A 16942-nucleotide genomic window follows, 5' to 3' on the forward strand; every position below is an offset into this window, starting at 1 on the left:
ATTAAGACTGGAAGCAGGGAGAGCAGTTAGGGAACCACAGCAGTAGTTCAGAAGAGATTATGGTGGTCTGAACACATGTGGCAGTGATGCAGATGGAGAGAAGTATACCAATTCAATACATAGAGGAATATTTATTTCTTTATTTTTAATTTTTTAAGTTTATTTATTTGAGAGAGACAGAGAGAGAGAGAGCGAGCACGGGAGGGGCAGAGAGGGAGTGAGACAGAATCCCGAGCAGGCTCCGTGCTGTCAGCACAGAGCCTGATGAGGGGCTTGAACCCACGAACTGTGAGATCATGATCTGAGCCGAAACCAAGAGTGGGATGCTTAATCGACTGAGCCACCCAGGTGCCCCATAGAGGAATTAAAAAAAAAAAATCATTTTTGCCTTATGAATGTGGGAGGTTAGGTAGGAGGGGAAAAAATGAGCATGATTCAGGTTTCTTGCTCAGTGAGATGGGTAAATAGTGGTGTCCTTTATTTAGAGAACACTAGAGCTGCCATCTTGTGTCCCCGCCGTGTGTGCACCTAATCTCAGATGGTCCACCCGAGACCCCCTGGGCGCCAACCCTAGTCCCAGGCGCGGCCCCATTTCCTCTCCAACAAGATGAAAGCAACTATCATGAACCAGGAGAAACTCGTCAAACTGCAAGCACAAGTGCGCATTGGTGGGAAAGGAACTGCTCGCCGAAAAAAGGTGGTTCATCAAACAGCTATATAGCAGATGACAAAAAACTTCAGTTCTCCTTAAAGAAGTTAGGGGTAAACAATATCTCTGGTATTGAAGAAGTGAATATGTTCACAAACCAAGGAACAGTGATCCACTTTAACAACCGTAAAGTTCAGGCATCCCTGGCAGGGAACCCTTTCACCATTACAGGCCATGCTGAGAGGAAGCATCTGACAGAAATGCTACTCAGTATCTTAAACCAACTTGGTGCAGACAGTCTGACTAGTTTAAGAAGGCTGGCTGAAGTTCTGCCCAAACAATCTGTGGATGGAAAGGTACCACTTGCTACCGGAGAGGATGATGATGATGAAGTTCCAGATTTTGTGGAGAATTTTGATGAAGCTTCCAAGAAGGAAGCAAACAGAATTGAATCAACTTCTGAAGAAGATAAAGCTTGAAGAAGTTACTGGGAGCTGCTATTTTATATTATGACTGCTTTTTAAAAATTTTGTTCACGGATCTGATAAAATCTAGATCTCTAATATTTTTAAGCCCCAGCCCCTTGGACACTGCAGCTCTTTTCAGTTTTTGCTTATACAGAATTCATTCTTTGCAGCTAATTAAGCTGAAGAAGTCTGGGAATAAGTTTGAAACAAGATTAAAAAAAAAGAACACTAGAGAAGAACCAAATTGCACATGTGGCTTCTTTATGGGGTGAAGGGGAAGAGGAAAGATGACCTTAATGTGGAACAAACTGAGTTTGAAATGTGTTACTTACATCCAAGTGGAAATGATCACACTACATATATATGGAACATCACTGTCTAATAAGAACTTTCTGCAGTGATATAAATGTCCTAGATTTGTTCTATCAAATATGGTGGCTACTATGCCAAATGGCTTTTGAAGATTATTAAAATGGCTAGTCTAAGGAGCTGAACCTTTAATTTTAATTTTAATTAATTTACATTTGTCACGTGGTTAGTAGTTAGCATATTGAACTGCAGAGGCTTAGTTTAGAGTCAAGAGCTCAAGTGATAAATAATAAAATCTGATGAGTAAAATCATATTAGTCTAAGGGAAATTAGAGATGGTTTTATGCTGGCTATCTTGGAATAAAGATTTATATTAGAGAATTCCTAGTTTGACCATAACAGCATATCAATTTTATTGCATACATTAAACCTGTTGTGAACTTTTTAGCTGATTTCTAAGCCCAGTCAATACCTTAAATCACTCACTGTAAACTTAAATAGTTCTTCCTCTAATCATAAATATTTCCCCAGAATCAGATGTGTGTGTGGGTGGGTGAAGTACGGAGGCTCTCTTGTTTTTAGAATTTCAATATTTGGTGAACAAAATCAGTGTTCACTCTCTGTATATCCCTTACAAGACTTTGGTCATAGCTTGTTTCATCTTTCCAGACTAGAGACCAAATGTTTTTAGTCTATTCACAATTCTCTTATATCCATGATCATTCTGGTTGCTTTTTCTGTAAACTTAAGAATTTTTTTCTTGCGGTAGACAAATCAGAATTAAAACAATGAATTCTAGCTACTTACAACAATGGCTTGTTACAAGGGTAAACTTTGTTTTGCTTTTTTACTACCCTTTGGCTGGATATCTGGAGCCACAGAAGTATCATGGTATAGTGGGTTGAATAGTGGCCTCAAATGTATGTCCAAGTCCTAATTCCCAGAACCTGTGAATATTACCTTATATGGCAAAAGATGTGATTAGATTGAGGGTCTTGAAGGGTTTATCCGGGATTATGTGGGTGGGCTCTAGAAGCAACTGCATGTGTACAATAAAAGAAGACAGAGAGAGTTTTCAGACATACTGAGAGAAGGCAATGTGAACACAGAGATGGACAGAGTTTGGACTGCTGCCACCATGCACCAAGGAATGCCAGCCAGGCAGCCATCAGAAGCTGGATGGCACAAGAAATGGATTCTCCCCAAAGAGCATCCAAAGGCAGAGCCCTGCTGACAGCTTGATTTCAGCTCAGCAAAAACTTACTCTGGACTTCTGGTCTTCAGAATTATGGGAGAATAAATTTTTGTTGTTTTAAAGCCATCACTTGGTAATTTATTATTGCAGCCACAGGTAACTAATACAGGTGGTCAGAAATGAAGTCTTCAGTAGAGACTAATGCTCTGTAGTACTAATAGTCCTACATACTAACCCGTTTTTGTTTCATAGGACTACAAAAGTAGGGCAGATTATTCTCTAAGACTGGATTCTCTTTCGAAATGCATGGTTATACATTTGCCTATGTGAAACTCTTGTGTGTGTGTGCCTAATTTGTTCAGAATATACCCTCGTGAAAAAATAAGAAATTGTCATTTGGTTCTTCCAATGATGTTTTCCACAGGTAACTTCCAAAGCTAGATAAATGTTGTATTTTTAAAAATCTCAAGATGACTCCTTAGACATTTTTATTTAATATTGATTTTAATATCATGTTTAATTTTGCCTAGCCTTTTATTCAATGTATATCCTATGAGAATGTCATTGCTGTGTCACCAACCATAATGCCTGGCACAGTTAATAAATAGTTGTTGAATCAATGTGCTATTTGTGTATATCTCTATTGCTGCTTTTTTCAAACTTTTTAAAAACAGCAGAATCATTTTATTTAAAGAATTTATATTTTATAAAGAACATCCATATATAAAATAGATACAAGTAGATCTGCTCTTAGTGAGAAGTGTGAAATCCTGTTTACCTGTCTGTAACATATGATACATTAATATTATAGGATACTACACATTGTTACAATATTCACAAAACTCCTAAATTTGGAGTCCAGAAGACACTATTTACATAGTCCTTTTCAAGAAAGAAAACTTGTATCTAGGGCAAAAAGTCAGTTTGGGGCGTTTTTTGGGCTTCTGCTCCTGAAACTTCAAGACAAAAGTAGAACAATACCAGGGTAACAGAATCAGCAGTACCAATTTCTTTAAGAGCACAACAAGAACAGAGGTTACTGAGAAATTATGTTAGAAATGTTTGTTTCCAGGCTTATTCACGAAGTAGGGGGAAGCAAATAGCAACAGCTTTGGAATTTGGCAGATGAGTTCAAATCCTGGACTGCCACTCACTGTATAACTTTGAAGTAATCTCACCTATAAAAGTGATAATCCTAGTATCTGTATAAAAGGATTATTCTAAGGAATAAATGAGATAATTAGTATGCATAAGATATTACATTGTAAATAATGATAATTAGCTACACTAGCTGTCAAAGTTCCCTTGATGACCTATTTCTCTAAGACCTTCATGTTTAAATTGTTCTTCTGTATTGTCCTTCACTTTCAGCTATTATAACCTTGGTAATGGAGTATATGGAAGACAGCAAGAAATTTAGAGGCTGATGACTCCATTTTGAATGAACTCCCTTATTTTAAAATGTGAATGATACAAATTAGTATTTTCTCTGAATCTCAGAGTTGGTATGCTAAAATGAGGGAATGAGTAAGTACCACATGGATGTTGATGATTACTAGTCTATCTGCCATGTCTCTGCCCCATTCTAAGACTCATTTCAAATTCCTAACTGGGTATGTTTGATGAAGACTCATTTTCTTGTTCCTCAATCCATTTCTAAATTTGCTTGTGAACAGTCGGCATTACTAAGAGACTCTGGGAGCTCAGGCCTCACTCTACCTGCTGGACTTTATTTTGAAATTTTAGTCCTAATCCTAATTATTCTTGAGTACATTTAAACCAGCAGTTTAAATTTTAGTCACACTTACCAGCCATTAGCACTGAAAGGCAACTTTTTGTCTTTTTCCTTAAAGACTGTAGAATCGAATAAAGACAAGTAGTACTTATATAAATTGGAAGTCTATTCGAGACACGGAATTCTCTTCAAGGTAAGAATAACTCTTAAAACACTCCACCAGTGATAGCTGTATTTATTATACCAAGATTTAATCCCATTCTCTTGGAGATCTCACTGACTCATGGCTTCAAACATCATCTTACGAAGATGATTCTTAAGGTTTGATCTCCAGCCCAGACCTCTCCTCCAAATTCCAGATTTTGTATGTAACTCCTTGCTTCACATCTCTATTTGGATATCTAATGGATCTCTAACAGCCCAGAAACCAAGCTTTCCCCAAACCCACTTCTTCCTCAGTGCTCTCCAACTGTGGTCAGTTGCTCAGGTTAAAACCTTGGGAGTCATCCTTAAATCTTCATTTTCTCATGTACCTCACATCTATTCAAAATGGACAAAATTTACCGGGCTGACCTTTAAAATGCAAAGAGAATCCAACTACTTCTCACTACTGACACAGAGCAGGGACTTGGATCCCCTCAAACCTGTTAAATCCAGCATTCCTAGGATGCCTTCATAAGGAAAAAAAAAAAAAAAAAGCTACAACTCTATACCTCTTGGGTAGACTATCTTGCAGGAATGTGGAGGGAGGATGCTTACTGAAAGGAAGATGCTTACTACGAAGACTGGCAAAGACCGGACCAAACCAGTCTGTGCCAAGATGGACCCCAGAGCTGACAGTTCACCAACCTTCCCCTCATTATAATACTAAGAACCACACCCAGGAGTGGAGATTTAACATATCAGACATGTGATGCATGAAGAAGCATGATCTTTAAATGCACAGGTGCTAATAAAACCCTGCCTTTATGTGCTTGTATGTCACCCTTTTCCCACCCAAATTTATCTTTAAAAAACTCTTTCTAATCTCTCCTTGGGGAGTCAGCCTGAGGATTCTTTCCTTTGTGCTCTCTACCTTGTCCTCCAGCACAAATCCCTATAAAGCCCTGCCTGGAGCTCCTCTGTGAGCAGACTCATTACTCCTCGACTTACCCTACTCTCCTCTTTCCGTTGCACAGCCACACTGCTCTTCCTTTAGCAAGCCAGGCACACTGCCACCCCAGGTTCTTTGTACTTATCCTCTCTGCCTAGAATGCTCTACCCGCCCAACTTCAAGTCTCTGATCAAATGGAAGCACGGTCTGTGAACCTTTCCTTGCCCACTTCACTTGAAACTGAACCCTCCACCCTCCCCTAGACTGCTTCTCTCTCTCCCCCTTCCTTGCATTAATTTTTCCCCTAAATACTTATCCCCTGATACAACTTAAGTTTTACTTCTTTTGTTTTTACCCCTCAATGAGATTACAAACTCCATGAGGGCAGGCATTTTTCCACTGTTCTAGGATCTAAGCTTAGTGATCATTCAATAATAACTGTTGAAAAAAATGAACTTAAAGTCATCACTCCCATTCCCAAGTCCCCCCTTTATGGACTGATTTCAATTAAAGTACACAGGAGTTCTTGGGTTGAAAATAAAAGCAAAAGACCACTACACATTAGTTTGTCAACATGTAATGCCCTGGGTTTATTTTGTGAGAATTCTATCACAATTTTTCCAGGTGGGATTAAAAACCTTAAGGATCATGTATGCCATTGGACTGGGCATTCAGACTTCGGTACTGACAAAGCACTGGTAGTAGTCTGTTAAGTACCATTCTCTTCACAGAAGAGAGGTCAAATATTTCCAAAGGAAGGCACCCGATATTTGTGGTTCTGGCCTTGCAGCCTTCTGGAGAATCTGAAAAGGAAAAAAGCTGGCTGGCTGTTTTTAGAAACTGGAATGATGATACACGTACAGCAATTACTGCATTCTTCTCCCTTATATCCTTTTTGTAAGAACAAGTAAAGAATGAAGTCTTTTCAACAATTCGACAATAAAAAAGTACAATTTTTTTTTTTTTTTTTGTGCTAAAAAAAGGGCAAGACAACATAAACTCCAGTTGTAAGGACTCCATTTGCATACTTGATTTAACACTTTTTGGTGTGGAAGGAAATGGGACTACTGGGCTGTTTGTAGAGCAGCAACATAACATTAGTGCTTTAAGTACCAGAAATTGCCCACAGCTTTGTGGGCAAGTGGGGATGGGAAGATTCAAGAGACTTCATTTTTAGCTTGTTACTTGTCCTAATGATAGTAGACCAGGAAGATCCCCATTTAACAGTACATTCCCCATTTTTTAAAAACTGATGCCTTTTTTTTTTTTGTAAAATTCTGTATGTATGTCACCATTTTTTTCACATGATACACAGAAAACTCAGGGACCCAGAGGGGAACCAAGTTATGTTATACCATTTACAAAATACCAAGGAGTCCACAGCTACCTAACACATTTACTACAGCACAGGAACCAATGAAGGTACAGTGTACAAAAAACTGTAAACACGGCACAATAAATAGATAAAACAGCAGGTTCCGCACCATGCACATGATGTGATGACACTTCATCTCTATACAATCTCACATCTCACACTCTTTGTTGCAATTTATTTCCCTCCCACCCCCCCACCCCCAAGTGCAAAGCATCACAAATGAACATTTCTGTATTCAAGTAACATATATACAAGGGTATTACAAATATGCAGTACTGTACAGATAATTGCTGTATTCTTAATTTACAGATGTTGATTTTTTTCCTATTAACAATAAGAAAAAGAAAAATTGAAGCATGAGAGATGAGCACTGCTGTCAAGTCCCCACAGCTGCCACCGAAACGCGTGTGCTGCATTCCATCATCCCTTGCATTCAAAATGCTACTGATGCATAGCACCTAATCAAGTCCCCAGGCTGCAGTTCCACTCCTGAGGAAGCTACGTCACCTCCATCGCTACTGTGTTGTCTGCTATGTTGTTTAGTGCTGGCTTTTCTGATTCATGATTTTCCCTGTTGAAATAAAGTTTAATTAAATTACTTATCTGCAACAAATTTAACAAATCAAGACTATCTCCCCAATAAAAAAATTATGAAGTATTTTTAGTAATAGGAAGAAATGTGACACTTTTGGGATAAGACACAAGTAGAGGAGTATGAACCTTTATAGTTTATTATCAGGAATATACAACCAAAAGTCAGGCTTCTTCTGTCCACCATATATTCCATGGTCAACTATATCACCAATAAAATCGTAGTGGCAGCCAAGCAACCCAGATGTTAAAAAACATAAAGAATTCCTAACTTTTAGTCTCTAATTTCACTTTCCTCCTCTTTCAAAAAAGGAACAAATGTGAACAAAAGTCATTCAAGTCAGGACTTTTGTCAGTGCTCTATATGTGCAGTTGAGTAGCAGAGCTACTGAGCTGGTAATTAGACCAGGGTCACAGTTGTTCTAACACCTGAATGTGCTTGTAGTAATCAGCTTCTCTGGATCTCATTTCCCTCATTTTTAAAATGAAGGGACTAGAATAAGTGATATGAAAGTTTACCATACACTGCCAGTGTTTCATGGTTATATGATTCTGTAACAGTGAAAACCATGTATTATATATTTAGGTAAGAACTCTAATTGATTGATTAGTTATGACTAGACCCAGAATAATAATAAGAATGGATCTGAATGGAGCAGACAATAACTATTATTTAAATTGAGAAGCAGACAGGGATGCATGGGTTTGGAAACTTAAGGCTATATAGTCTGTTGCTACAAAGCCTGCTCTTCCCTCTTGGGCCATGCTTGGCCGAGGAAGTCTACCTATCAGTCTAGCATCCAAGGTGTTCTAAAGTGTGCCCACCTCCTACCGCTTCAACCTGAACTACTAACCTTCCCAAACCTCTAGACAAATTAGTTTAGTTGTTAGCTTCTGAACACATTTGTATTTCTCCAACTCTCTCATCCTCTTCTCTGCCCAGCTAAGAACAAATCTGATCTTATTTTGTAGAACTCTCCCAGAATACCCCTGGTGTGAAAAGATCACTCCTTATATTGAAATTATAGTCATAATTTACACAATTAATCTGACAAGGCTATAATGCTTTGTGATACAAGAATGACTTCCACCTATTACTCACAATTAACAGCATTTAATTTTTACACTTTTATGCTTGTCTTTTAACTAAACTGAAAACCCCTGGTCTTTCTCTTGTTTCCCCCAGAGTACTTTGTAAATAGTAAGATTCTAATTACCATTAATATTTAAAACAGAAAAGAACCTGAACAAACATTCTAAACAATCTACTGAAACCCAAGATGACAAATTAGCATAAAAAATAATGGTTTGAATAAAAGTTGACCTGGCATTAATACTGTAAGCCTTTACATTATTTACATTATTAACAGCAGCTTAGCATACAAGCCACAGTGGGTTCTATCAATTCTTTACACAAGAAGCTGCGGAAGAAAACAAAAGAAACATTCTAAAGAGAACTCCCTCCATGCAAAGGTAGAAAAACAAGAACATTATAAGCTATTATTATACTAAGGAAGTGACATCCAAAGCATATATGCAATACTCAGTATACCATTTAGTTCAAATTGTTAACAGTACTGAATTATAAAAATTATCTGTTTAAGTCTTGACTAAATAAGGAATTCTCATCTATACATTTTTTTAAGTTTATTTTGAGAGAGAGAGGGAGAGAGAGAGAGCACGCGTATGTGTGTGTGTGCGTGCTGGGGAGGGGCAGAGAATCCCAAGCAGGCTCCGTACTGTCAGTGCAGAGCCTTATGTGGGGCTGGATCCCACGACCTCAAGATCATGACCTGAGCCACTATCAAGAGTTTAGACGCTAAACCGACTGAGACCCAGATGCCCCTATACATTTTGAATGTATATAAGGAAAGAGCAAAAAACACCAATAAGTAGAGAGCACTGCTAGAGGATTTAAGTTAGGGCTCATATTTTTCAAACATTTTAGGCTTAAAATAACTACTGACCTTGGAACTGAATCTACAGAAGATGAAGATGGAACCTTGGAAACTTGACAGTTTGCTGCGGCAGCCAGCTTTAAGGCAGACGATGGAACAGCACTTAAAGTCCTAGGTATATGTCGTGCATTTATGGGGGCAATAGAGTTTACAGTGGCAACTGATGAAGGTACAGTTAATCGAATGTTGTTCCCAATCAGAACCTGAGTTGTTGCAGAATTGGCAGCGGTTACTTGATGACTCAGTGCACTGTGGGAACTTGAAGTCTGTGTCATGTTTGAAGGCTGTAACAAAGTTGAACCTGCCGTTGATGGACTCGTATGTACAAGTGCTGTTGGTGTAGTACTACTGAGGTGTAAGCCCTTGTATACTCCTAGAGAAAAAGAAAGAAGCATCTAAACAATGTACGACTTTGCTGTTTATTAGAGATATAGGTTACAAATATCAGAACAATTTAAATGTCTTTATCCTTACCTGAGGCTGGAAGGACGCCATTCACCCCAATTCCAAGCACCACATCATCCTTCATCTTGAATCCCATCAGTTGTTCTGATGTCACCAAAGCAGAAGCAGCAAATTGAGCACTAGCAGAATCCAAAGTCTTGGAAACAAAACCCTAAAAAGAAAATACAAAACAAATCTAATCAGCATCACTTAGTCTCAAATCAACATTAAAGTTACACACGTATACCAAAATCAGTTTGAATATAAACCAAAGTGGCAAACCACTGAAATGTCTTCATCTCTTTTGACAGTCATAAATTTGAAGAGTGTTCAAACAATATAAGAACGCAGGGATTATGAATTTTGATCTTCACATGTGACAGTATGTAATATGGACAAATCAACTACAAAAATAAACCTTCTAGAATGTGGAAACAGTAAACCTCCAACACAAAGTGTCAGACAAGAAATATGCTAGTAAAACATTTCAGTGATTTGCAAATACATTTAATGAAAAATGAGCATGTAAGCTTCTTTTACCTAACTTACACACACACACACACACCCCCCAAAGGTATCTTTGGGACAGGAGGATAACTATCCTTTTAGAACAGAAGTAACAAAACATCACATCATAACTTGGCCTAGAAATTAAGAGGCCCTTTGAATTTTTTTAAATGAATTTTCCTCCAAGATGCTTAGATTCAAATTTCGGCCTTCAAGCTTTAAATGTGTTTCAATGGCAAACATTTATCATCCTTGAGGTTTAAAAGTGATTTCATTTAATAGTAAAAGAGGTTTAGTATGTAATTTAAGATAAATTTTAATAATAATTAAAATAACTAAGAAAATGAGCTGGGTGAGATCATATACTAACAAGGAAAATTCACAGACTATAGGACAGACTTGGAAGACAGTGTCTTGATCGCATTTAACTATGTTTTTTAGCTTTACTTTTTAAAATAGGGAGCAGAGGCAACAGCTTCCATACTCACCTGTAATGTTCTTTCTAAACCCTGTATAGAATGGCTATGATGTAGATTCAGGCGAAAGCCACTTTTCTGCTGGTTAGATGCAAGGTTCTATGACAACAGTTGGTAATTAGAGATGAACTCTGGTGGGAAACAATGAGGGATAATCATAAGACAGACAAATCCCTCACCTGTGAAGTGGTGGTGGAGGAATTACTATTTGCTTGCTGTTGCTGAATTTGTGCAAGCTGCTGTTTCTGCATTAGTGCCAGTTGCTGTTGATGTTGCTGGTATTGTTCGGCTGTAAATGCTGAACATAAAACGAGGAAATACTTTATAAAAACACACAGATACCACACATATCTTACAATACTAAAACAAATTTCAGCATTAAGAAAATTTTTGTGTAAAATTAAAGCATTTGACAAAGGCTGATGATCCTGCTAAAGATCACTTCCATATGAAAAATTCAGCATTTTTACAACCACATTTATCAGGAGTGGCTGGAGTTTAAAGAAAAACAAAATTATAAACTTCCTGAGTTATAACAACATAGGAAAGAGAAATGCTCACTTCTCAAGTTTCAGAACCATTATTTTTATAAGCTGTGACACTTGTGCTAGACAGTGTAAAAAGGTAATCCAGCTTTTTAAATCTACATATTTAGAATTCAACTTGGCATGGAGCTTGAGAAGAAATCTGGTAATTACCATTTGGTTTCTAGTTTACTCATATCACTGTCCCAATGCATTCAGATGATCCCTAATAGTTCTGTGTATAAATACTAATTGTTCTACATATTTTCTAATTTTAGCCATTACAAACATTCCCTCTATATGGAATATAAGGTTGTTGGTTTATTACCTTTTTTTATTTTATTTTTTAAAGAACTCATCCTTTAGCAGGAAGACAAGAGGCTCCAAATGTTAAGGTTAATTAATTTTCCCCACCCAATTAACCCACCTGGAAAAAATCCAGTCAATAAGAACGGAGTTGTTTATGTTGATTTACTGTACAGAATGATGTCTGAGGAAAGACACTGTGTTATGCTACTTATGTTTGTCTATGGAGAGCTCAGTTCTAAAAAAAACAAACAAAAAAATGTTCATTTATTACCCCCCAAAAAAGTGTGTGCAGTTTTTAAAAAGGAAACCTTTTTCTTTTTCTTATTTTTTGCCAATTAAAAAAAGGAAAAAAAAGGGTACATACAATCACAACATCTGACTTTAAAGGCTTCTTTAAGAAGCCTGTGGTGTTTGGGTAAGAAATTATTTCAAAACACAAAAAAGGTTATCATGCATCCCTGAATACCAGGGAATCTATAAATCATGCAATGCAAATTTCCTCAATCTAAAGTTTAATGTTTTCAAAACACTGTCCACCAAATTTCCTGTTGTCTTTAATTGCATTTTAGTAATTTAGTTGAAGACAGTTTCACTTTATCAAGTTTTATAATTTTCACTCGTAACTCATAAAGAAACTTTATCTTCCAGGATACAGCCTTTCTGCCTAGTACCACTACAAAATGTTCAGGTAGAAATTCTACCATATTTTCAATGGATCAGGAAATTATGAAATAATATTTAAGAAAACCTCAGAAGTTATTAGTGTCTACATAGGCTTTATTTACACTTGAACTAAACTAAGTGCTTAGGCTACAAGAGCAAAAACATAATTTCTTGTAAAAACTTTCGTTGATACCTGTCCCTTGATAAGTTTCTTTTCCTACTATGTTGTATTTCTCAGATCTGAATACTACAGGGAAGACTTTTACTGGTAATAGGATAACCTGTAAATACGGACATAAAGTAACTTTGTGTCAAAATGTTCATTTCCATACAATAGAAATGTGTTGAATCAAAACTTGAAGAAAATTTATAAAAATTAATGCTGCCCTGAAAGATGGTTTATAATTACTGTAACATTTATCTTTAGGTTTAAAAAAATCCGTAAAAAGCAACTTAATTTATTAGTTTTGCTAGTATGTTTTTGAGATTTATGTTTTAACTTCCTAAATTTGATTGAGTTGCCTAAGTCTTAAATTCCCTAGTAGGGGATGCTCAATAACTATTTTAAGAAAGGATCATTTCTGCAAGGTCAGGTCATTACATATCTAGAAAAACAGTAATTTAGCATTCACTGGAGACCTGTATATAAAAAACTCCATTTATATGAATGAATATATTCTTTTGCAGAACTCTGCTTGTATTTGTGTACACTTTAATAAAAAATTTAGCAATAATAAATTGGAAAATTCATTTGAATAAAGGTTCCAAATATTTTTGCGGTAATATAAATTAACATTTTAATCCTGGTCTCTGAATTTCACTTTTAAACAACTGTTAACTTCTTCCTAATACAGATTTAGGAATAAAAATGCACCTAACACTCATCATGACTTTAGATCAGTATTGTCAATCTATTGCTTAGATATTATTACACCTCTGGAGTAGTTACGAAATTTTCCCCAGACATTTTAAATAAGTGATCTAAAAGACATGCATATGTTGAGCAACATATAAGCTGTAAGTGAAGGTAATAAAAACCATAGGTGTAGGGGCCTAGAAACCTTGATTTTTTTTTTTTTTTTTTTTTTCCAGCTCTTGGCTCTATCGTAACTATCTGAGTATACCTAGGCAAGTAACCGAACTTTTAGGGCTCAGTATGTTCATCCAAAATACTTAGATTAAGTTAGGTGATCACTAAAGCCTTTTTCAGCCATGCGATGTAAGGATTTTATATTTCTTCTGAGAAATAAATTTCTAATCCTTCTAAAGGCTATATGAATAAGTAGGAAAAGCCTGGACAAAGGTAAGGTAGTAAATTTGGGCAAATACAAAATAAATTGGGTTTTATATTGTTATTTATACAGAAAACTGAGAAGACTTCAGATGGCATTCTAATTCAAAGTTTAACCAAATGCTAAGTGTAAATAAATAAAAATGACCACAATCCCTATCAAGGTAGAAGGTGTTAAGGTTGTATGTCTACCTCCAGACAGGGTGTGGTAGTCAAGTTTGCAATTTACTTAAGGATGGACAGGATGGTTTCATGAACAGATGACCAAACCTGGAATCAGAAGCGTTTCACAGAACTCCAAATTTTTAGATTAGGAGGCATCCTTGGTGATTTCCTCCTACCACTTCACACTAAAAATGAAGAAACTTTCATCTGAGGTCACAAAGACAGTTAACAGTGGAAGGGGGAAAATCCATCCCCAAACCAACGAGATTTTAAATATGAAAAGAAATAGATAAAAGTTTTAGATTTAATACTATCTACAAGAAATAATCAAACTTTTTATATACCCAACAGTGTGACTCAAGTGCTTTAAAAAAACAAACAGCCTCATATATAGAACACCTGACAGGAGTCTAGGTATGGGAGAGGAGTCACGCGAGAGACATGACTAAAAGCTGAGAAGAGGGAAGAAGCATGGTAAGACTTCAAATATTTGAAGGGTACTATGATGTTGGAAAGCAAGAAAACTTACTCAGCATTCTTCTAAGGGTAAAAGAGGAATCTGTAGATTTAAATTTAAGGAGGCAGCTTTTGTTCAATATATGGACGAACTTTCTAAACAAGATTCCGAACTCTAGACTAACCTGAAAACTGCTGAATGTGCCCTCCCTAGAGGTGTTTAGGCAAAGGTCTACAACAACCACTGTTGTTTTGGTAGCTGCTAATAATTCTCTGGGGTAGGAATTTAGATGAAATAATCTAAAATGTTACCAGTCTACTTGGACAAAGAAACTATTATGTGGTAACCCAGCACCTGGAATAGCCTATAGCTCAAGCTGTTGCTCTTTAAGTCACATTCCTGCAGCTGGAGCAGATCAACTGAAATGATCTGAAGTGGGAGTAGTGAGGATGACAGGTACTTAGAAAAAAGTTAATAATTTGAAAATTCAGTTTGAGAAGATAGATCTAAGATTACCAAAATGTATGTCGTTTTGTTTGTGAAAACAAAGACAAAAAAACAAAAAACAAAAAAACCCACCAACAACAAACCCAAACACCTATTTTAAAAGAGAATCCTCAATTAGAAATTTCTTTTAGCAGTAGTCAGAAAATTATTTCAATACAGGAAAAGGTAACTTTAAATAAATAAATATAAAATGAAATGACTTTAGAAAGTATTAAAGTATGATCCCCTAAGTCAGCAAGCTTGAACGAAAGTTTTGCAGTTCCTAAGCATTTGTCAGTCACCCAGAAATCCAACCTGAAAAAAAAAACATGGTATATTGCCATAGATGGCCAAACATGACTGAACCTGAATTCAATGGGCCACAAATTACTTGAACATGAGATTATCTGTGGCCCAAGCTTCCCCTTATTGTGAATATTCTTGTACTTCAGCATAGAGAGAACTATTAATTTTACTATGGGTGCTACTCCAGACCCTGCTGAGGATGTAATTCTGAACTGTGAAACACACTTGGATAAGGATTAAGGTCCTACAATTTTATAAAATCTAACCATAAAAATATTTAAGGTTCAAACTAGAGTTCCTTTTAAAATTTTGTTACAATTTTTATGAAGTAAATTGCACTAATTTAAGTAAGCTACAGATCCTGAGACTTAGAACATCATTCCAGCTACATATATCCTATTAACTTATGAAAATAAGCCTAATCTGTAGAATGCTGATGAAATTTCAGTGGGAACTAGGAATTCAAATCCTGAACATAGAATGGTGGTTTACAAACCACTTTTCTACTTACAGTCTTTCAAAATTATATAGTCCTTTCTAATTATGAAAAAAAGGTGTTAGTTCTGATATCTCGTATCCCCGAAACTCAAACGCATGCAAATGAATAGTCACTGAACAAACATTACATTTTCAAAGGTACTTTTACAGATTAAAAAAAAAAAAAAAATACTGTACTTGGAAACTGTCCAAGTCACATATTAACTGAAGATTAAGATACACAATTTAGCCATACATACTAAGATCTAGTCCTAGAAATTCTAAATAGGCATATAGTTAAGTCTTCCCAAGTTCCTCAGCACTGTGTCATTCTGCTGTGTGTTTTCCAGTGGACCAAGCACTCTGGTACCTGACTAACCAGACTACCTAATGCCAGACTAACCAGGTTACCCATCTGGCCACACAACTATGCAAAATGGCCAAGACTGGGAAGCAAGCAAAAAAATTCTGAGCACCAGAAACTATAAAAGTTGGTGTGTTAAATAAAGCTCATACCTTTTACTAAAAATAATGGACTCTTGATATCCTCATTTAGAATTTCCTATTTGAAAATGAGAAGAAATAGGCTCTTGTAGGTGATTATTTAGGAAAAGGACAATCAATTCAGAGGGTATATCACTATGCCACAACATATGAATAAATATTGGTATTTAAAACAATGACAGAAAAAAATGGCTAAATCAAAATACTTGGCTTAAGCAGTAGGCAAGTAAGTATATATCAATTGACTCCTATCTTATCTAATAGTTAAGTTCCAAAGTCAGTATGGTAAAAATTAAGCCTTGAAAATTCCTTTAGAGTGTGCAATGATGGATGTTATCTCTTTCAATAAGCTCAGCAGTTTTTCCTCTTGCATCAGATGAGATCAATTTTTGTGGTTGAGTACCAGATGAAATAGTTTGGCTTGTATCTGGGGGCCATGCTGTATGAAAACATTTATCTTTAAAATTATAATTACACTGATGGAGGTGAGATGCTTCACCTATGAATGAAGGTGGCACCTCAGGAGGCACTGACACTCTGTGAGAAACAACAGATTCACTTCTGCCATTGCCAGAGTGGCCAATTCTGGAGACTATATCCTTTCAGTAGAATTGTATTTATAACCCTATATACTTTTTGAACTGTTAAAATTTTATTTTTTCTCCAGGGGCCTAGAGTTGAATTTCTTAAGTTAAATGTACTTATGATATGATTCTACTATAATATACTTTATAGAGCATAAAGAGAAGAGCTTTAGGTTTCTTGAGTATTCACAAATAGCAAAAAATAAAGCATTTCCCTATAGCAATCTGTAGGCAACTATTCTCCAAGTATACAAAAGATCTAGTAAAAATTAAGGGAAAATTGAAAACAATTAAGTGCAATGACAAAAAACTGATAAACCCATTTTCTAAAAGTTGTATATATGGGCAAGGAAATGATTAAAAAGAAAATCACAGTT

The 16942-nt window shown here is 36.2% G+C and overlaps 1 protein-coding gene and 1 pseudogene across 6 annotated transcripts in view; one reads left to right on the forward strand and one right to left on the reverse strand.

Moving 5' to 3' along the window:
* The first annotated feature begins 436 nt into the window (after positions 1–436).
* Positions 437–1225, forward strand: LOC123590811 (annotated as a pseudogene).
* A 4784-nt stretch (positions 1226–6009) lies between these two features.
* The window catches only part of EPC1 (enhancer of polycomb homolog 1), a 105416-nt gene continuing 94483 nt past the window's right edge, over positions 6010–16942 (reverse strand). For 4 of the 6 annotated variants that reach the window (XM_045466188.1, XM_045466189.1, XM_045466187.1 and 1 more), the window contains 5 exons: positions 10979–11097; positions 10812–10898; positions 9847–9988; positions 9382–9745; positions 6010–7394 (listed from right to left, as the gene is read on the reverse strand). In XM_045466188.1, coding sequence (XP_045322144.1) covers positions 7322–7394; positions 9382–9745; positions 9847–9988; positions 10812–10898; positions 10979–11097 — 785 coding nt within the window. In that variant the 3' untranslated portion in view covers positions 6010–7321. The remainder of the gene's footprint in view (positions 7395–9381; positions 9746–9846; positions 9989–10811; positions 10899–10978; positions 11098–16942) is intronic. The other 2 variants (XM_045466190.1, XM_045466186.1) reach the window with 1 other exon arrangement.

Source organism: Leopardus geoffroyi, chromosome B4, assembly GCF_018350155.1.
Source record: "Leopardus geoffroyi isolate Oge1 chromosome B4, O.geoffroyi_Oge1_pat1.0, whole genome shotgun sequence".
Classification (NCBI taxonomy): domain Eukaryota; kingdom Metazoa; phylum Chordata; class Mammalia; order Carnivora; family Felidae; genus Leopardus; species Leopardus geoffroyi.